Source organism: Pezoporus occidentalis, unplaced genomic scaffold (assembly GCF_034315485.1).
Source record: "Pezoporus occidentalis ecotype Australia unplaced genomic scaffold, CSIRO_AGI_Poc_V1 ctg163, whole genome shotgun sequence".
Taxonomy (NCBI): Eukaryota; Metazoa; Chordata; class Aves; order Psittaciformes; family Psittacidae; genus Pezoporus; species Pezoporus occidentalis.
In genome coordinates, this window is record NW_026913457.1 from 1,235,463 (window position 1) to 1,256,690 (window position 21,228).

Sequence of the window (21,228 nt, forward strand, 5' to 3'; positions counted from 1 at the left end):
TCCTTGTTAGTGAAAGCAGAGAAAGTGAGGATGTCAGCACAGATGATTTGTAGAGCTTCATGTAAAGGAATATGGTATGCAGTAGTCAGTCTTCAGAGAAGGAGTAATTACTCTTAATTTCATGACAACTAAGTAATAATCCTTTAATGTTTCTTGTAGGTTCTCCAGTATCTGCCCCTGCACCCCAGATAGCACAGCCTCCATTCCTGCTTGATGGGCTTCCGTCACGGCCTCTCTTCAATGATATTTCTGCAGGTCAGGGACATGTAAATCCTTAGCCTAAGGTGCCACAGCAGCCAACTAGAATAATAAACAAGGGGTGGTAAAAAAAAAGGGGGGATTTGGAAGTAAAGTGTGGCAGAGACATTGGAGTGGGAGAAGGGGGTGGATTTCATCTTCAGAAATGTTCATGTCTGGGGTAAAGTAAGTACATTCTATGATATTGGGAATTATCTTTAGATTCTGGAGATTGATGGATTTCATGCTGTTTTGTTCTACAGGAATCCCCTCAATTACTGCGTACAACAAGAATGGGCTGAAGATTGACTTCACCTTTGAGAGGTCAAACACCAACCCTAGTGTCACCGTAATCACGATACAGGCCTCCAACAGCACAGAACTGGATATGACAGATTTTGTTTTCCAAGCTGCAGTACCAAAGGTAGAGCCATTTAGGGTGACTACAGGGATAGGTTTAGGGCCAGCTGCAAATACTTCCTGATCAGCTTTCATGTAGACAGATATTTACAAGGTAACAAGAACAGAAGCTGTTAATAGGTTCTCTTGGTGCTCAATTTGGTCATGTCTTTCTAGTCTGAAAGTAAATGTTATATATGCAGTAAAATACAGATTCCTACCAGATTGGACTACTTTTGCTTGGACAAAATCTTGCTTTAAAATCACCACTTTTTAGGAAAGTTGCTAAACCACATTCAGAGGAATGTTAGGTCAAAATAAAAGTGAAGGTACTAATCTTTCTCTTTATTCTTAGTTTCTAAGAAATATACCATGATCTTTGAAGCTCAGAATACTTGGAAAAAAATCCTTTGAAGCCCTTAAATGCTTATGAAAGTTTAAATGAGTCTCTGCATGGTTGATCGGTGATAGTCTTCCTTTTAAGCAGTGAATCATCTCCCCTTGCACTTAGCTGCAGCACAATGTATGGGGCACAGATACTGACTAGTTCATAGTAGAGCAAGCCATTTAAGCAGGGTGTGATTAGAATGTTCTTCCAGTTTGGGAAAAGGCATTCACTTCTGGGGGATTTATTTCTAAGAGTTAGTAATGCTTTGATTTGGGTTGGTTTCATACCTAAATGAAACTGGGGCCATATGAATGGAGGCCATTAAAATACATATAGAAGGAATTAAGGAAAGAATGGGCCTCCTGCAGTTGCAGGTGTGCTGAGCAGTCTTGACTGTTCCAGTGTGTGACACTGGAAACAATGCATCATTGCTGATTTTGATACGCTACAGTAAGCCCTCACCGCCTATTATTTTTGCCACCTGGATCTTAGTTATGTAGAAGGCAGGTGGGCCAATGAAAGTTTTGTTGTTTACAGATAGGGAATTAGAAGAACTGATTATTCAGAGCTGGGAACTGAACTCTTAATTTTCCTTGCTTTCAGTCTGCAAACAAATCACTTTGTGTTCTTGATTAAGCATGAAATTGTTTTCTTTTTACCCTTTCTTGAAGACATTCCAGCTGCAGCTCCTGTCTCCCAGCAGCAGTGTCATCCCTGCGTTTAACTCGGGGACCATCACACAGGTCATTAAAGTCCTGAATCCACAAAAGGTGAGTGATACCAAGAACAGTAATTGAAGATACTGTCTTGGAATTGTGCATTTAGTAGCAGTCAGTCAGGGATGCATCTCTGAGAGGTGAAGAGCGGTGATAGTGAATGATGTGTTTTAATGGCAATCATTTTGGCTAGGATTAGGAATATGTTAATGAAAAAGACAAGAGGTACTGGGCACAGGTTTTGCCTTCTATCGGGTTATAGTGTTAAAATAGATTCACAGCTTTCCTAGCTTCTTGAATTCATGAATGTCTTTTGCATTGGAATGATTGCTAAACAGGTTTTTAGAGGGCCTTTCTAGAGGAGCTCAACCTGGTGTTTGTGTGAGTTGTAAAAGTGATGTCTGAAAGGCAAGTGTCTTGCATTGAAATACATTCTTACACTGAATATTCATTCTTGCTGCCTGCAGTGGTGTTACTTGAAATGTTTGTTCCACAAAAATAGCTTGATACATAATTCAAAACAATATTCTCTCTCTTCAGTGGTGTTACTTATTTTTAATTTGATTAGTGTATTTTTAAACAGCAGATGGAAAGAATTATTTAGGTGTAATTTAATCATAATTCTGTTTGGTTTACAGACTTCATAGACAAGCTTCAAGACTGGGATAAAACAGACTTGAGGGGAGGGTGGGGGTTGACCACATGTCCTCCTTAAGAAGCTTTGCAAGTATTCACATAGCAGCAGAAAGAAAAATAAAATTAGGATCACTTCTTTCTTGGGTTGTGGGGAGACCCTTAAGATTTTCAGTATCTTTAAGAAATTAAAACATAAGTTTTTCACAGGTTAACAGTAAGATACTGTTGTAGATGCTGAGTGTTGCTGCTAGGCTGATGTGCAAATCAGAAAAAATCTCAAATCTCAGCCTAAGATTTTACTGAAATGGCTGTTTTCTAGTGCATATTTTTTGTGGTTTCCATTCATCTCCCCTTATGTCTGTGTAGGGTGCTCCCCTTTGTCTAAAGACACAAGACTATTCTCTTTGTCTTTTGTACATCTGTTAAGAATTTGTCTGTGGTGCTGTGGAGCACCTTTCAAAGATCACTTTCAAAGTTATTTTGTGAACTTGGGAGGGTTTAGGAGTTTTCCCGTAGGGTGACAGAAGTCGCAGTATACGCAGTTCGGGTGAGACCCACAAGGTAAAACACCCACAGATATCCAGATATGGGGTGCTGTCTTGTTGGAACACCAGACCTTTTATGAATGCTTCAGAATACAGAGGTGCAAAATAGTATTTTTCTATCCTCTTCTCTTCCCCACTCTTTGCTCACTCCTCCTCTTCAGGCCCACATGATTCTCTTACTGTCCTTTTGATTGCTACTGCCTGAAAGTACAGCTTTGCAAAAGCCCTCTCCATGAGATGGTGTATTTACCTGGAATACTTTGAGGCAGCTTTGGAATGTTGCCTTGCTACTTCAGAGGTAGCTGTCAGTATTGTAAAAACAAATAAGTCTGTTCACCTGGACATGGACTGTCATTATGCTGGATCAAAACTGGCCAGTTTGACAAAACAATACTAAACATAGCAAAAACTGCCACTGGTCATATTGATCTGTCAGTGATAAGGCATAGCTTCTTTATCTTGAGGCTGCTTGGAGCTGTCATTGTCGTCCTTTCCTCTCTCTGCTATCCCTTTTTTGTATTTCCCTGTAAGTATGGGGAAAAAGGCCAGAAACAGTCAACTTTGTTGCTTAAAGCAAAACCTGGGAAACAGGTTTTTTGAGAGTGAGGACAATAGGGAGCTTGGCTGGAGTATGCTGTGCTTTAGCTATTATTAAGGGCCACCTGAATGACAGCCAAATGACAATATAAAACAACTTCTGAGCTATTCCATCAGAGGAAATATTCCTAGAGACTTGTTTCCAGTCTTTCTCAGGCTATTTCCTTCACAGTGTTACAGAGCAGTACTTGAAGTTCCCAGGCAACTGCTTTGAATGAACAGCTAGTATGGGAATTGACACCTCTCCCTGCATGCCGCAGTGCAGAGCAGCAGAGTTTGGATATGCCTCCTGATTTCTTCCATTGTTAACTGGGATTTTAAGGCATCTATTTTTGTATTTAAGGACTTTGGTGCTTGAGAGAACAGGGCCAGTGCATAGAGTGATGTGGACAGGAGCTGTGCTGTAGCTTTTATGAGAGTTTGTACCTGATCTGACAGCTATAGAGACCGATCAATGTCCTGTCAGATTAAGCATTAATCTGCAGTGTCATAGCTTACCCTGCACATTCTTCCGGCAAGCTCTTGTGGTGAGGAAGGGTCTGTGTCTTGTATTCGTGGCGTGAGGGAGGGTAGCTGGTTGTGGGGGATTCACTGACCTTTAATGAAGACCTGAATGTGTTTTATGTTTGTTTTGGATTTTTCCTTTTCTCTTGTAGCAACAGCTACGTATGCGGATCAAGTTGACGTATAATCACAAGGGCTCAGCGATGCAGGATCTAGCAGAAGTCAACAACTTCCCCCCTCAGTCTTGGCAGTGAGGCTCTGGCACCATTCTTATTCTCACCCCACCCAATCAAAAGAACTCTGGGAAGAAGGTTGTGATCCTTGGCAATCCCCCAAACTGCACCATGGGCATGGGGAACAGATGAGACCTGCTGATGAGGAGGAATTTTCCTGAAGTGATTGCTGACTTTGAAGCATATCTGTTAAGACTAATCTCTCCTCCGCTGATGAGGCTGGCGGCTTGTGGAGGCTACTGTGCACTCCCTCACACATGCATTCACAGCCAGAAGCAACATTCCCTTCTCTCCTTCCCCATCTCTGCCACCTGCAAAGAAACAGCCTTGTTGGAAGAGAAGTCTGGAATTTCTAGCAGGGAAACTTTCTTCTCTCTGCAGCAAGTGAACAGCTGCCCTTTCTTTCTGCTGTCTCTTTCCTCTGGGGTGGGCAAGGCATATTGTCCTTCATTACTAGCTGGATTCCTTCAGGCACTTTCATCTGGGGCTCAGATTTTGGGCACTTGGGGAATGTCAGGCTGCCCTGACTCTTTCTTTTTGTATTCCCTATGTCTGAAGGGGCTGGAGACTGCTTATGGCCTATTCAGTGCATTACTGTATACACCCACCTCTTAGTTACGTGAAACATACCAAGAGCAAGTTAGGCCTTGGGAGTTCATCCGCAGACCCGGAACAGTGCAGGAAAATAGGTGCTGGTGAGAGTTGATAAAGTTGCTTTGGTGCTGTACTTGGAAATGAAGACCTTACACCTGAATTTTCTTCTTTACATCAATGGCTACTGCCATGCAGATTCACAGACAAGTGTTCCCAAAAACAGTGGTGATGTCTGAGATGTAGAGATCCAAGGAGCAGCTGGTTTTCTACCACAGACGGTTTCAAAGCCTTTTTAACCCATTAGTTGTGGTTTATGGGTAGAAGAGACATATTCGGTTTTGTAGATCAGTCTTTGAGCAAGGGCTCTGTTCCTGCTGGGGAGACTCATCAAAGACTGCTGCAAAGTTGCTCTTCTCAGTTATTCCAGACCTTCTCCCCAGTTTAATTTCCAGAGCCTATTGTAGACCCCTTGGAGTCCATTTGAGTTACTTCTGACTGGGATATTTGTGTTGTATCTGTAATATTGGCACTGAAATAAAGACCATGCAGTTTAAAGAGACCTTCTCCCATTTTGTTACTGAATTGATCCCTGTAGTTTGCTCCTTGCTCCCCTTTCAGAGAAATGTGCTAGTTCAGGTTCAGACTGAAAGTCACTGAACTCTTTTTGAATGGAAGCCAGTTTGAGTATTTGGATCAAAAGATGTGAGGTCCACTGCTTTTCTAAGCTTACAGAAAGCTGAGTTCAGTTATGCTTCCTAGGGTGAACTGTTGTTGAGGTAGTAAAGCTCTGCGAGTTCCCATGGAGGTAATGTATAGGACATAAAGCACGTTGTGACAAAACTGTTCAGATGTTGAGCCCTCTTCACGGAGGATGAGGGGAGGATGTATCTTACATCTTCATCTGTGAGTGTGCTGGCAAGCTGAAGGAACTCTACCTTCCCAACCCAGTGCTTTCTGAAAAGAAATGGACGGTACGTCTGCTTTATTTCTGTTCCAGGGTTTTTCAGATAGGGATCATTCAGTGCTCTGATGGCATGATTAGATACAGCTTTTTGTGTCTGCAAAAGTGCTAACACTAAGCTCCAAACCTTACCAAAACCACTGCAGGAGTGGTGCACAGTGTACTTGGAAAATTGAAGACCTGTTCTGCCTTTGAATTGGGAGCAGGAGGCCACTAAAGGTTGCTTAGTCTGGTTTTAACTGCATTAAGTAATATCAGTAGGACTGATTGTCACTGACTTAAGTGCTGGTCTGTGTAGTGGAGTAAGTTTACCTTTTCTTGGAGCATGATTTTTTGCTGGCTTGCTGATTAAACAGGTTTGGGCATTTGGATTAGCAAAGAGCTTTATTGTTCTACTGGAACTGGCCTCAGCACGGGGTTATAAAATCTAGAAGAATGATGTATGATTTCTGTAAAAGTAATTGTGGGCTGTGGTAGGGTCATGCCTTGTCTATCAGTGGTGAGATAGATACTGTGCTTCAGCTAGAAGCATCATGGAGCAGTCAGTCTAGCAGAAAATTGCTGAAGTCCGTTTGTAGGTGCTTAGCATTTTCTGTTGTTGCTTTCAGTGCAGTTGTGTCTTTTCACCCCACCAGCTCAAACTCCATAGCATTGGAGGCTGAGCCTGTTAAATGTTGACTCCAGGGAGATCTGAGAGTATCCCAGGTACAAAGCTAATGGAAAGTCTTTACCTTAGTTCCTGAACTCCCCATAAGCTCTCCCATTCTCCTCACAGAATTGTACATGGTCCTTTGTACTGAAAGCTGGTGCACCACCATCTCCATTGGTTTTGCTGAGGAAGAGTACTGATGCAGATTAGATGGGGAGAAGGAAGTAAATGGTCTCTCACCATTTTTCTGTCAACAAATGGCCTGTTTGTTGCAGCATGGTTGGGAACAGCTTACCTTGTCCTCTTGTTGTTCTTGTTTTCTATGCCCTAGAGCAGCTGGGGCTCGTTGTTGATCTCTGTCTGGTGCGTAGGGTAAATTCCTGCTATGTTCTTGGCTCCTTCGGCCCCCACACAGTGTTTGTGTTCAGGGAAATGAGTGCTGTCCCCCATATTTCTGAGTGGAGATGGAGGAGGCAGTTCACGTACCTGAAATGCATTTTGCTTAAAGCCATCCCTTGGCTATGAAGTACTCCTTTGTAGCAGCTGAACATTCCTCCAAGCTCTTTCCTTTCCCAGCTCAGGACAGGTGCTAACGTTACACGGGCAGGTGGATTTCACATGTCCTGTCTGCTGTACCAGATACCATTGCTTGCTCCTTGACCCCTAAGTGCAGCTCAAGCTCTGTGCTGCTGCTTTGTTTTCTCACTGGGGAGTACTTGTGTGTCCACGTCTGGGGCACTCTTGAGGATAGATCGGGTGAGTCTTTTTTCCACTAGTTCAGTGCAGCAGTTCTTACACGTCTGGTGAACGTTTTGCTTGCTTCAGCATAAGGTGAACGTAAAAGGAACAAGATACAGACTTCATGGCTAATCTTATTCATAATCTGCTTGGAGATTTTGGAGCTGGGAGAGACTGAATGTCTGGGTAGGTTTTTTTCAAATGAATGTATTCTGAGTAAAAAAATGACAGAGAGAACAGTGGCCATAATGGGCTTGAAGGGAGAGGAGACACAGGAAGGTCCTAAGGTTCAACTTTGTACAGGTTTTGATGGGACAAAATATGACCTTGAACAACCTTTTGAAGCAATAGCAGTGATGGGACTGCCACCTATACAGTACCTTGGGTTTGTAATGCAGAAGATACTGAAGCAGCTGGGAAAGGTGACTTTGTGCCTTCCCTGAGGGTGGGACTAGCTGCAAGACAGAGCAGCAAAGATGTTTTTTGTTTTTGTTTTTTTGTTCTGTTTTGTTGGCTTTGGGGGGTTGTGGGTGGTTTTTTTGGTTTTTTTTTTTTGAGATCTGCTGGTATGCTTTCTATGCTCATTTTCTGTTTGAGGCTGTGAGGGAAGGGGCTACTGGGCTGCTTCCCTTGGAACTTTCACTCTTCTGTATATTCCCTTTTCTTTCCTGATGTTGTAATTTATATCTTACATCGAGCCCCATCCCACCTCTTGGACACTGTAGTGGAAAAAAAAAAGAAAAAGGCAAACAAAAAAAACAACCCCCAGGAAACCCAACCAAATTCCAAGTGAAGCTATGCCCTTTGAGCAGGGAGCCCAGTGGCATTCCAACTTCTGCAGACCTATTTTTGAGATGTGAAAAAACTAAATAAATGCTGAATCTTAGGTGAGTGAGGAGCATAACAGATGTAAACATTTCCATGGGATGCATTAGACTTCTGCTGTGTGTATTGTCTTTTGGTTGAACAAATTATGAAGTGACTAATAAAACAAGTCAATATTCAATGATTTAAAATTGTGCCTTGTTGCTTTCTGCAAGTGCAGTGGGATAGGAGTTACTGATTCTTCATGTTTGGCCATGACAGATGATGTGAAATAATGACAGAATCTGAAAAATTTTCCAGGAGATTTTGGAGTGCAAAATGAGTAAACAACCATGGAACACTTGAGCAGCTCATGTGAACTACCCCCCAGAAGAAGAGCTGGTCCATCACTAGCAGCAGTACTTGTCAGGTGCTAGAAGAGCGTGATGAGATCCAAGCATGAGGAATGGTTTCCCTGTTCTGTGCTCCACATGGCCCTGGGGCAGGCCTGTTGTAACCTCACTCTGTCAGAGGAGCACACGTGCCTGCTGAACAGTTCCCCCTTGTGTTCTCCAGTCACAGTCACATTGTATTAGGCAACTTTTCATCTGTTTTCTAACACATAACTGCACTTCTCTCTGCCAGCTACCTCTGCATTGCCTATTGAATATCCTTTATGGAAATACTCTTGAGGCAAGCTGGTTACAGAACTGCAGAGCTTCAGCCAGCTATGCACTGTAGTCAGGCCTTTCCCTTGGGAAAACCCAACGGAAACTTGATTTATGTTTAAAGCTGTCTCAGCTTGTGTGTATCATCCGAAAGTGTTAAAACTAGGTGGCCTTTCCTGTGACTGACTTGTTTTAATGGCACGCATGAACACAGATTGCCAGGGAGCACTTCTAACCTTGCTGGTAAGACATCTTGTTTTCAGTTCCTTGTTTCTAAACAGAAAAGCCCTCCAGATACTGGAGAATTCATAAATGGCATCAGGAAGTGACAGTTAGCTGGGAGGGAGGTCAGTCGTTGTCAGACATGGTTCTGTAGCAGGCCAGGCTCTGAGAGCTGCTCCTTGTCCCTCCTGTGCAGTGCTGGCAGGAGCGGATCACAACTGTGCAGCAGAACGTTCAGACAGACCCGGGGAGAGGCTGTAGACGTTAAAGGAAACATGTAATAGAACTGAAAGCGTTTGGTGCAGTAAGCGTGTTTGGACTCTGATGCTGAGGGGAGACCAGGAACCGGTGCAGCAAGAATGGAATGTATGACAGGCTGCAACGTGTTGGAGTTTGGAAGCATTGATGATTATGGGGAAAGCAAGAGGCTCCTGCTGTGCTGTTTTCGACGTGCTTGATCCCGTTCCGGCTGTCCGGAAGCACGGACTAAGGCCTCCCAAGCTGCACATCGTTCCTGACAGCGGCTGGGGAGCCTGAGCCAGCGGGAGGGCCCTGCACGGCGCCGTGTGACGGTGACGAGCGCTCGGAGGTAAGCGGGCGATCACCGGAGCGTCCGCGGCAGCTCCCGCCCGCTCGGGTCCCGCTCCCAGCGCTGTCCCGTGGCGCGGCGGGCGGGCGGGCGGAAGCGCGGCAGCTTCCGGGGCGGGGCCCAAGCGGGGCGGAGGCGCCGCCGCCGCTGCCCGGGGTCTCGCGGTCCGGCCGGCAATGGGGGAGGCTGGGCCGGGGCCGGGGCCGGGACCCGCGCCGGGGCCCAGGGAGGCGCCGGAGCCTGAGGAGGACGAGGCGGCGGCGCAGGGCGGCGCGCGGAGGAGCAGGGCCGGGCCCCGCGGGGGCATCCGAGTGCTGAAGGTGAGGGGAGGGGGGACCGCGGCCTGCGCAGCGCGGGGCCGCCCGCCCGCTCCCGCACCGCGGCCGAGCGGGGCCGAGTCTTTCAGTGGGGCCGCTCCGGGGGCTCTGCGCCAAGGTTGAGCACTGCCCGCCTCGACCTTGGCGGAGCGGCCGGGCGGGCGGGACGGGGTCTGCCCTGCCTGAGGCCCGGCCCCGTGCTTCGCCCGGTGCCCGTGGCGCTGCCGCCGGCTCCCGGTCCCGCCGGTGCTCCAGGCGGCGAGGAGCGGCGGGGCTCTGCGGGCTCCCTGCGCTCGCGGAGGGCCGGGCCCGGTCACCGCGGGCGCCGGGTGCCGGCTCAGAGGCAGCCGCTGACGCTCCGGTTCCGCTGCCTTGCAGAGAAACGTGAAGCGCAACGGGAGCAGGAGCTGCCTGAACAGGAGCCGGTTTGGCTCCCGTGAGAGGGACTGGCTGAAGAAGGATGTCGGACGAGGCTGCGTTTACGTTTATGGCGGAGATTCTGCAGCTGCGGCTTCTTCAGACTTGCGCCTGGTTCTGTGCACGGTGGAGACCCCAGCGTCTGAGATATGCGATGGGGAAGGGGGGAAAAACCTCTTTTTGCAACTTCATGGAGACCTTGTCAGGTGAGGACTGGGAAGGGGTAAACCTCCTGGAGAAACGTCAGGTTTACTCTGACAGGCTCTGTTCGCTGTGTGCCTCCATACGGAGCAGTTGGGTGCAGCCTTTAGTAATGCTGTTCATAACACAGAAGCGGTGGTGTGCCTTCTGCACACCTAGTTAGGCCATAGGTGTGTTAGCTGGGAGGGTCTGATTGTGGTACAACCAGAAACATGTCCTCCTTCTGCAGGTAGAGCCTTCTGTTCATAAACTCCTTTGCTATATTCTGTGTTATGGACATTTTAGCATCCAGAAAAATTAAGCTATTGAAGAGGCTGTAAACAGTTATTCTGAGTAAGTGAAACATGTAAGGTGCTTTCACAGTTATGTAATTTTTGTATCTTAGTAATTTTCTTGTTAAGAAGAGTTGCCAGGTAAATAATTATAGGTATTCAGAAAGATAGTGTCATAAGGGTTATATAAAGAAGGCTTAAGGTTGTATATTTTATGCCTGCAGTTGATTTAGGTTGAAAATAGCTCAAGGTTTATGAACTTTATGCTGTGTTGGTGTATTATGGACTCCTCTGGGTTTACAACATCCCATTAGGTTTGTTAAGAGTTAGACTTTGCATTCATTCTTCTGGACTTAAGATCAGTTGTAAAGATGCCACTCCTGTCCTCAGGGAAGAAAAATTTGCTGTAGCCTCCATTCTTTGAGGCTGAGCAGCCATGCCAGCACACACTGTAGAGGACTGGTAGCTGGTTTGTGGAACAATAGTTCTAAGTTGCATATGTCCAGATTTAAAAAATGTGGAATGTGTTGGATGAGGCAAGGAATGGGAGAGCTCATGGTGAGGAATGTGGAGAATAGGATGGGGTTAAAACTGGCTGCTGGCAAAGTATTTTGAGACCCGCCTGCCCTGGCCAGTCTGGTTAGTGTAACCAGGGATATTTCAAATAGAAGTGCTGCTTCCAGCTCTATCAATAGATACAGCCAATCTAGATTTATAGATATTTACAGGGATAGATAGACACCTGAACACAGCCATTGAGGTGACTGAAAATCTCCATTTGTTGCTTGAAGAATTTATAAGGGTATTGGCTTGTTTTGGAGCCTAACAGGGAGCAGATTTGTCCAGCATTCAGAAAGAAGAGCAGAGTCTTTACTGCAGCTCATAGGAGTAGGCAAAGCTTGTAGGTGCATTCAGAGGCCATGTTTTGACTTTGTTTAGCTTTTGAAATGGCTTTTGTGTTTGAATTGTTTTCAGTATGTGTCTCTTCTCATGCTAGGTAGCCATGCCTGTCTGATTTCTGCAGGCTTTGCACTGGATTCGCAAATCAGTCCTGCTACCAGTGTTTTGGAAGCAGGTACTGAGTTGTAAATGTTGGCTTCCCACTCTTGTTGCCTCTTGGTGTGTGTAGCACTTTGTCAAGCTTTGTCTTTAAGTTAATGAGGAGTTCTTGATTGCAGAGTGTCTGTTGCATATAAATCTCAGAATGTATTTGCCACAGAAGAGATACCTGAATGACTTCCCTCTCAGTAGAGACATGGGAGTTACCAGTATTGCTTCAGTAGCATCTGTGTTAGTAACAGGAAGCAGGCCTGGATGGGACTTACTTGCATGTCCACAGGAAGATGACAGAATACTCAAGATATTCCCATGCCTTGTTGAGGTTAATTCCTTCCTTGTACAAAGTTTGCTGATTACTATAATAACCTGTTCACAAATACAAATTACTCCATTAAGCATCTGATTGCATTTTATTCTGGGCGCCTTTATCTCGCAAACAGCTTCTGAATTCTTCACCCTTTGGTATCAGTAGGTGACTTTCAGATGCTGAGTATGGCAGAGATTGATTTGGCTTCTGACTTTGAAAGCTGGATGATGAATGGAAGAATAACAGAATTCATTCTAAGTATTCAGTGGTGTCTTCATGATCATTTTGTGTTTCCTTTTAAAGTCTGCGCACAGGGGAGTCAGTTTCTGTCAGAACTTTCTTTTCTTCTTTGCAGTGCACCTCAAGGATCTTTAGAGTTCTTCTAGCCAGAATCTTTCCATATGTCAGAAACTTTTCACGTTTAGAAATTACACCTTCCAGCAGAGGGGAGGATTAAACAAAATAGCATGGGTACCTTCTTTGGTATATGGACACCCTTCACAACAAAAATTTAAACTATAAAGGTTTTAACATTTGCCTGTTGCTTATGTTGCAGTTGCAGCAGGAGTTTTGGAACTGTTGCTATTTTTTACTGGCTTTTCTGTCTCCTTATCCTGTGCACCTTCGCTTAACAGACCTGCTTCTCTCATGAGTGGAAGTGTCCAGTATCTGATATGTGATACTGATGCCAGATATAATGAGCTGTCTGTGTCAAATAGCAGGTGCTGTGACAGGCAGGATGTTCCCTACATGTGCCAGCATCCAGTGCATATTACACTGGGTACAAGATGAAGCTTTACATCTTGTAAGAAAATTAGGGGGTTTTCAAATCATCATTCAAATTAATGCCCTGCAGCATTAATTCACAGAATCCCAGACTAGTTTGTGTTGAAAGAGACATTAAGGCTAATCCAGTTCCAGCCGCCTGCCACGGGCAGGGACCCCTTCCACTAGAGCAGCTTGCTCCAAGCCCCTGTGTCCAATCTGGCCTTGAACACTGCCAGAGATGGGGCAGCCACAGCTTCTCTGGGCACCCTGTGCCAGCACCTCGGCACCCTCACAGGGAAGAACTTCTTAATATTTGATCTGAATCTACCCTCCTTCAGTTTATAACCATTCCTCTTGTCCTGTCCCTACAGGCCTTTGTCCAAAGCCTCTCTCTAGGTTTCTTGTAGCCTTTTTATGTACTGGGAGCTGCTGTAAGGTCTCACTGGAGCCTTCTCTTCTCCAAGCTGAACCAGCGCAGCTCTTGCTGAAGTGAAAGATGAGAAGAATAAAAATAATGAAGCATCAGATCTCATCTCCAGAAGGCTGAAGAATGGTGGGATACCATATCTAGCTTTTTCAGGAGGGTAACCACAGTAGTGTACCTCAGAGAGTGTTGGGCAACCTGTAGAACTGTGATTTAGTTTGTGTGGTGTGAATAGTGCTTATCCCTGTGCTGTATAAAGGTTCTTCCTGAATTCTGATGTTCAAGCATATCATTCAGCATGTACCCCCAAAAGCCTCTGTCCATTCAGCATCCAAATTGGAGTGTCTGTTTTTTCCTTAGGAGATCTAGATACAGACTACTTGGAAGTGTTGTTTCTGTGAGTGATGCTCAAGCACTTAGGTTCCTGAGCCATGAGTCACATGCTGGAAAAGCTGTTTTCTGGCAAACATAAGGCTTTAATAGCAAAGAAATTGGAATCTTAAGTGTAGCCAAGGGAAACTCAGCCAAGGCGTTTGGAGATCCAGTCAAATATCTCATATTATTCTTGAATTCTGTGCTGAGGAGTGGAAAACTCATCAGAGTTTACTGTACTGGAAGTCAGTATTGTTCAGTGCAATCTATTATTTATTACAGTTTCTAGTAGCTTGTCTGTTCCAGGACACAGGTTTGTCATTTCCAAGCTTACCTCTATCTGTTTCTGTGACAGAAAAAATTAAGTGATAACCTAAATCTCCTTTACGTATTTGTTGAAGTGCTTGGCTCTAAACTACTAGATCTTAACAGAAGATCTTAAAAAAGATCAAGAGCCTGTATTTGAACTGAAAAAATCCCTGCAGAGAAAGAAGCATTGAGGGCATTGCACTCCTTTGCCCCAATCCCTTGTCTTGTGTCCATCTCGCAAAACAGGGAAAGAAAAAGCATTTCATAAATCAGCTTCTCATGCTTATTGTATAAAGAGCTCTATTGTAGTTGGATTAGGCTCTTTTTCCAGGAGTTCCAAGAAACTGAGCAGTGTCAGAGTGATTGGTGGTGCTGCAGGTGGTGATCAGCACTGTTTGAATTTCCATTCTCAACTGCTGTTTACTTTTTTGGGGGAGTTTTATTTGGCTTGGAAACTATTTTCCATTTTATTTTGAAACACACTGGATCTGGTCCTTGCTTATATGTTCTCCAAATTATATCTGCAGTGAGATAACTCTTCTGAAATGAAGTGGATGACATCAAGTGAGGTCATCCCAGTTGCAAGAGGCAAGTTACACTTGTGATACTGAGTCAAACTTGGATTCTGCTTCCAAGACACATTAAATGGTACCAGCAACTTTCATGTGGTCTTGAGATTTGAAATTTGATGCAATTAGTACTGAATAACTAAGCCTGAACAGGTGCTGCCTTAAACCTGACGTGGAGATTAAACTCATTTCCAGTCAGTGTAACAGGGGCTAGAGATAGCTGTACTGAATTGTTGGCAGGTTAAACAGCAGCAGTGTCTGAGCTCAGTAATTTGGCATTGCATACCTTGAACTCCTGTGGATTCTGATTATTTGTTCCATTTATTTTGGAAAGTTTTGGTGTATTTGCATTTCACAGGATTTTTCTTCAAAGAAGGCATCACAGATAATTGGGAACATGACAGAAAACCGTGTCATTATCATACATGTGTGTCAGCATCTGAGTGGGTATCAGGAGAGAATAGTTAGGCCTGGTTAAGGAAAGCTATGGCTTGTGCTTTCTTCAGAAATTTATTTGAATTTGAATAAAGTACATTGGTTCGCTCTTTATTTCCTTTTCTTTACTGGTTTAAATAAGGAGCAGAAAGAAAAGGCAGTTTCCAAAAACGGTCTCTTTGAAAAAAAGCACCACCACAAACCCCCACAACAAACCAGTAGCAGCAATGCCATGCATTGCTGACAGTCACCTGATTACATCTTGAACTTAAAATTAATGCGTTAGTATTATCCTCCTGTATGAATTTTGGAGTGTACTTACAGTAAGTACATAGCAAGTTCTTATCTCTGACATTGCTTTTGGTCACATTGGAAGCTTCATGAAATTAGGATAAACTCTAAAAACTGACCAGAAATTATGACTGGTGACAGACACTGTATGAATAAACGTTTTCTGTGGGTAGGGCAGCTGGTATTTCAGAAACGAAGTCCTACTAATCCATTCAAGGAAGGAGTAAGAAAGATTTCCAAGCTAACCAGCACTACCAGGGAGTGATCCTTTGGGTGGATTTGAAGATGTAGAGCAAGGTTTTCCTCCTTTGTTAAATAAAGCCTATTTATGGGTTGAAATTTGCCAATAACTTTCCAATTATATTTAGGCTGACTAAAGGCTAGAGTCAGCAAGGCCTTATATCAGTTTATTAGTCAGGAGAAGGTCCAAGAGACAAGTTCTGAAGTGAGAGGAAGGGGGTTATCTCATGTACAGCCTTCTGGCTAGCAAGCTGATGTATTTCCATGTAAAACAAAAAGGGGGGGAGTTAAGTTGCCCTAATCAGCCTTAACAAACATTGAACAGTAAGAACTGCTTTTCTGGATCAGCTGCATATGAACTACGTTGTCTTTGCAGAATAAAAACGTTGTTGTTTTGGACCATAACTTTAAGAGTGATCCTTTTTCTGATCCAGAGGTTCTGTGTGTGCAGTAATGAGTTTCAGTGTATGTCTTTGAAATACCTGAGGTCGTTTTAGTTTTTGAGGTGTGTCCTGTTGACTGCAAAGGAAGTCTGGATGACCGGATAGTTGTAAATGGTGCACATTCTAAGAAATCAGTTCCGCTTCAGTTATGAGATGCCATTTGTGAAGCTCTTGGTTGTAGTGGAAGTACTACAATATAATCATTAAAAAGAATCAGAAATACTTTTGTTCTTCGGTTGAGAAGCAGCAGCAAGGTTCAGTACATACAGTAATAAAATACTTCACATTAAGACATGCAGTGTAAATAGAATCATAGAATAGTTAGGGTTGGAAAGGACCTTAAGATCGTCTAGTTCCAGCCCCCCTGCGTGGGCATGGACACCTTACACTAAATCATATCACCCAAGGCCCTGTCCAACCTGGTCTTGAACAGTGCCAGGGATGGAGAATTCACAGCCTCCCTGGGCAACCCATTCCGGGGCCTCACCACCCTAACAGGAAAGAATTTCCTCCTTATATCCAATCTAAACTTCCCCTGTTTAAGTTTTAACCCATTACCCCTTGTCCTATCACTAAAATCCCAAATGAAGAGTCCATCCCCACCATCCTTACAGGCCCCCTTCAGATACTGGAAAGCTGCTATGAGGTCTCCATGCAGCCTTCTCTTCTCCTACCTGAGCAGCCCCAACTTTCTCAGCCTGTCTTCATACGGAAGGTTCTCCAGCCCCTGATTATCCTCGTGGCCTCCTCTGGACTTGTTCCAACAGTTCCATGTCCTTTTTATGTTGAGGACACCAGAACTGCACACAATGCTCCAAGTGACGTCTCAGGAGAGCAGAGTAGAGGGGCAGGATCACCTCCTTCTCCCTGCTGGTCACGCTCCTTTGGATGCAGCCCAGGATACGGTTGCTTTCTTGGCTGCAAGCGCACACTGAAGCCGGCTCATGTTCATTTTCTCATCAACCAACACCCCCAAGTCCTTCTCTGCAGGGCTGCTCTGAATCTCTTCTCTGCCCAACCTGTAGCTGTGCCTGGGATTGCTCTGACCCAGGTGTAGGACCTTGCACTTGGCATGGTTAAACTTCATGAGGTTGGCATCAGCCCACCTCACAAGCGTGTTGAGGTCCCTCTGGATGGCATTCCTTCCCTCCAGGGTATCAACCGAACCACACAGCTCGGTGTCATCGGCAAACTTGCCGAGGGCACACTCAATCCCACTGTCCATGGCAGCGACGAAGATGTTGAACAAGACCGGTCCCAACACTGATCCCTGAGGGACCCCACTCGTTACTGGTCTCCAGCCGGACATTGAGCCATTGACCACAGCTCTTTGTGTGCGGCCATCCAGGCAGTTCTTTATCCACCGAGTGGTCCATCCATCAAATTGATGTCGCTCCAATGTAGAGACAAGGATGTCGTGTGGGACAGTGTCGAACACTTTGCACAAGTCCAGGTAGATGACATCAACTGCTCTACCCCTGTCCATCGGTTCTGTAGCCCCATCATAGAAGGCCACCAAATTGGTCAGGCAGGATTTCCCCTTAGTGAAGCCCTGCTGGCTGTCACCAAGCACCTTGTTGATTTTCATGTGCCTTAGCATGCCTTCCAGCAGAATCTGCTCCAAGATGTTGCCAGGCACAGAGGTGAGACTGACTGCTCTGTAATTCCCCGGTTCATCCATTTTCCCCTTCTTGAAAATGGGGGTTATATTTCCCTTTTTCCGGTCATCGGGAACTTCACCTGACTGCCATGATTTCTCGAATATGATGGCCAGCGGCTTAGCAACTTCATTCGCCAGCTCCTTCAGGACCCGCAGGTGGATCTTATCAGGTCCCATGGACTTGTGCATGTTCACATTTTTAAGATGGTCTCAAACCACTTCCTCTCCTACAGTGGGCACAGGGTCTTCATTCTCACAGTCCCTGCATCTGCCTTCCAAGACTTGGGTGGTGTGGTCAGAGCCTTTGCCAATGAAGACCGAGGCAAAGAAGTCATTCAGAACCTCAGCCTTCTCCAAATCCTGTATAGCCAGTTCTCCTGAGAGGACCTACATTCTGCCTAGTCTCTTTTTTATTTGCTATGTACCTGTAGAATCCCTTCCTGTTATCTTCAATACCTCTAGCCAAGTTTAATTCTAACTGGGCCGTAGCTTTCCTAACCTGGTCCCTAGTTTCCCGGACAACATCCCTGTATTCTTCCCAGGCCACCTGTCCTTGCTTCCACTTATTATAAGCCTCTTTTTTCAATTGGATTTTCCTCAGCAGCTCCTTATCCACCCAGGGAGGTCTCCTGGCCCTCCCGCTGCACTTCCTTCTGGTTGGGATGCAACACTCCTGAGCTTGCAGCAGGTGATCCTTGAGTAGCAACCAACACTCTTGGGTCCCCCTGCCCTCTAGGGCTGTATCCCATGGAACCTTCTGAAGCAGGTTCCTGAAGAGGCCAAAGTCTGCTCTCTTGCAGTCCAGGGCAGTGAGCTTGCTGCACTCTTCTCACTGTCCTGAGGATCTCAAATTCGAGCATCTCGTGATCGCTGCATCCAAGGCTGCCCTGGGGAGTCACATTTCCAACGAGCCCTTCCCTGTTGGTGAGCACGAGGTCCAGCATGGCACCTCTCCTTGTTGGCTCCTCTGTTACTTGCAGAAGGAAGTTGTCTTCCACACAATCGAGGAACCTCCTGGATTGCTTGTGCCGGGCCGTACCGTCCTTCCAACAGATGTCAGGGTGGTTGAAGTCCCCCATGAGAACAAGGGCCTGCGAGCATGGGGCTGTTCCTATCTGTCTATGGAGTGCTTCATCCGCAGGTTCTCCTTGATCAGGTGGTCTGTAACAGATATGTATGCGAGTCAACAAAGTTTAGTATGAAACAGGTCTTACTGAACAAACTTGATCTTGAGGCTTTGAAATTTCATGCTTGGTCACCAAAGGCATTAGTCATTTGTTATATGTGATGTTGGATGGACTCTGAGCAACTTATCTAGCTGGAGATGTCCCTGCTCATTTCAGTATTCCTTACACTTTAACTGCAATGAAACTTGTTTAATTTTCTTTGTGTTCTCAAACTACTTTCTTGTATGTTTTGACAGGCGGCTGGAGCCCACAGAAAAACCGCTTCAGATTGTGTATGACTACTTGGCTGGGTTGGGTTTTGATGATCCTGTCAGAATGCAGGAAGAGGCAGCAAACTCTGATCTCAGCTGTATGATTCGCTTTTACAGTGGTAAGAAATTGCGGGTGTGCACACTGTTGCTATTCCTATAGCTTTAACTGTGAGGTGGAACTCAGCTGAAGCCCAGGTCATGGACCTATTGGGTTTTTAAATGGCTACATCAAACATCCAAAAGTCCTAGTAAGCTTTTCTTAAAAAGAATGAATTTTCAATATTAATAGAAAAAAATAAATCCCACAGTTCTGTAGTTCTCTTGAGCGTATCTGTGGCTTAGAAAAAACAGCTCCAGTGGAAGACACAAGATTGCTCTGTTGGCTTTAGTTTCCAGTGTTTACTGCCAATGCCTTAGAGATCCTAATGAGAGAAGAAACATTGCAGTTCGGTCTAGATATGCCTGAAGATTGCAGTTCCAAAAGGTGTATGGATATGGGCAAGGTAGGTCTATAATAGAGAGTAAAAGTGCCAGCCATTTAAGAATAATGCAGGCTGCCATTAGAAACCCAGTGCATTTGACCACAGAAGCAAGACTTCTGACTGGCCTGTTGAGCCAGTTTGAGCAGGATCCCATATGCATAAGGAGCAACAGAATGGTAGTCATAGGCCCAATACAGCATCGGTGTATGCTGCTAGCAGTCAGAAAAGGAATTCATTGAAGTGAAGAGGAAATATAAAAGGAGTAAGGGGGAGAAAGGCTGATAATGAAATGATTTCATTACTTTTAATTACTTTTAAATACTTCACCTGTGTATTTCTTTTTGCGTTTCAGAAAAACATCGAAGTCCTTTTAATAGAAAATTGTTCTTTCATAGTGGAAGTAGGTAGCCTGACTAAGCTTCTAGCCATCCTTTGTTTATTCAGTATCAGAAAAATGTATCATCAGGATTCAGCTTCTCCACCTGAGAAAAACCCCTTCTGTTTCGGAGCTGTGTGCAGAACAGGCAAAACAGCGTAGAAGTATAATGGAGATGGAAGGAAGTGTACGGTGCTGGATTTATACAGTGTGGGTTTATAGGACAAGGGAGTCAGAAGTTACTTCACCTGGAAGGGAGGAGAGGCATCAAGCATAGGGGTGTAGAGAACTTCTGAGTTAAAAATGAGCAATTCAATTTGTGTATGTCAAGCAGGAGCTACTAAAGATTCAGGAACAGTGACTCAACTTCATGGAAGCAAGTAGGCAAAAAATGGGATTGAGTAATTTCAGTCAGCATGGGAAGGTAGTCCTGCTTAGAAAGAGGCTGTGGAGGAAGGAGTATAAGGATTGAAGAGTGTGCAGGAGACCTGTTCTAAGAAAGTAAAAGAAATGCTGACAAAGTGGTTCTTAAAGATAGTGGTAGAATTAGATGAAATGCTATGGAAGATTATGCAAAGCCTGCAGTTCAGAACATAGAGGATGCCAGAGAAACATTGCTTAGAATTGTAGAGTTACACAATGGTTTGGATTGGAAGGGACCTTTGAAGACCATCTAGTTCCAACCCCTGCAGCATTAATTCATAGAATCCCTGGCTGGTTTATGTTGGAAGAGACCTTAAAGCTCATCCAGTTCCTGCCATAGGATGAGCTGGATGATCATCATGTGGCATGATCATCCCCCTGCCATGGACAGGGATGCCTTCCACTAGAGCAGGTTGCTCCAAGCCATGTTCAACCTGGCCTTGAGCACTGCCAAGGATGGGGCAGCCACAGCTTCTCTGTGCACTCTGTGCCAGGGCCTTGCCGCCCTTACAGGGAAAAACTTCTTAATACCTCATCTAAATCTATTTCCTTCAGTTTATAACCATTGCCCCTTGTGCTGTCACTACAGGCCTTGGTAAAAAGTCTCTCTGTATCTTTCTTATAAGCACCTTTTAGATACTGAAACAGTAAAGAAAGGTCTCCCCAGAGCCTTCTCTTCTCCAGCCTGAACAACCCAACTCTCTGAGCCTTTCTTTATAGGAGAGGTGTTCCAGCCATCTGACCATTTCCATGGCCTCCTCTGGGCCTGCTCAAGTACTGAGAGCAACCTTCATGTTTCTCTCACTCCTTAGGGATGTCTCTCGAATTTCTCTGCTCTCTAAACCATGACAGGGTTTTGTTTGTTTTGTTTTATTTTTTTTTCTTTAAAGTGCATCCTGTTTTGTCTTTACTTGTTCTGTACAATTACTGATTGTTACAGCTGTG

At 45.0% G+C, this 21,228-nt stretch overlaps 2 protein-coding genes across 5 annotated transcripts in view; both read left to right on the plus strand.

Annotated features, from left to right (window-relative positions):
- The window catches only part of AP1G1 (adaptor related protein complex 1 subunit gamma 1), a 54,519-nt gene extending 49,111 nt beyond the window's left edge, over window positions 1-5,408 (plus strand). For both annotated transcript variants that reach the window (XM_062613071.1, XM_062613072.1), the window contains exons 20-23: window positions 160-255; window positions 501-661; window positions 1,696-1,794; window positions 4,175-5,408. In XM_062613071.1, the coding sequence (XP_062469055.1) occupies window positions 160-255; window positions 501-661; window positions 1,696-1,794; window positions 4,175-4,276 (458 nt within the window). In that variant the 3' untranslated portion in view covers window positions 4,277-5,408. The remainder of the gene's footprint in view (window positions 1-159; window positions 256-500; window positions 662-1,695; window positions 1,795-4,174) is intronic.
- Window positions 5,409-9,461: 4,053 nt separating this feature from the next.
- PHLPP2 (PH domain and leucine rich repeat protein phosphatase 2) overlaps window positions 9,462-21,228 on the plus strand; it is a 35,367-nt gene continuing 23,600 nt past the window's right edge. Inside the window, exons 1-3 of one of the 3 annotated variants that reach the window (XM_062613069.1) lie at window positions 9,462-9,480; window positions 10,176-10,420; window positions 18,988-19,121. In XM_062613069.1, the coding sequence (XP_062469053.1) occupies window positions 19,067-19,121 (55 nt within the window). In that variant the 5' untranslated portion in view covers window positions 9,462-9,480; window positions 10,176-10,420; window positions 18,988-19,066. Of the gene's footprint in view, window positions 9,481-9,623; window positions 9,801-10,175; window positions 10,421-18,987; window positions 19,122-21,228 lie in introns of those variants that run through there. The other 2 variants (XM_062613067.1, XM_062613070.1) reach the window with 2 other exon arrangements.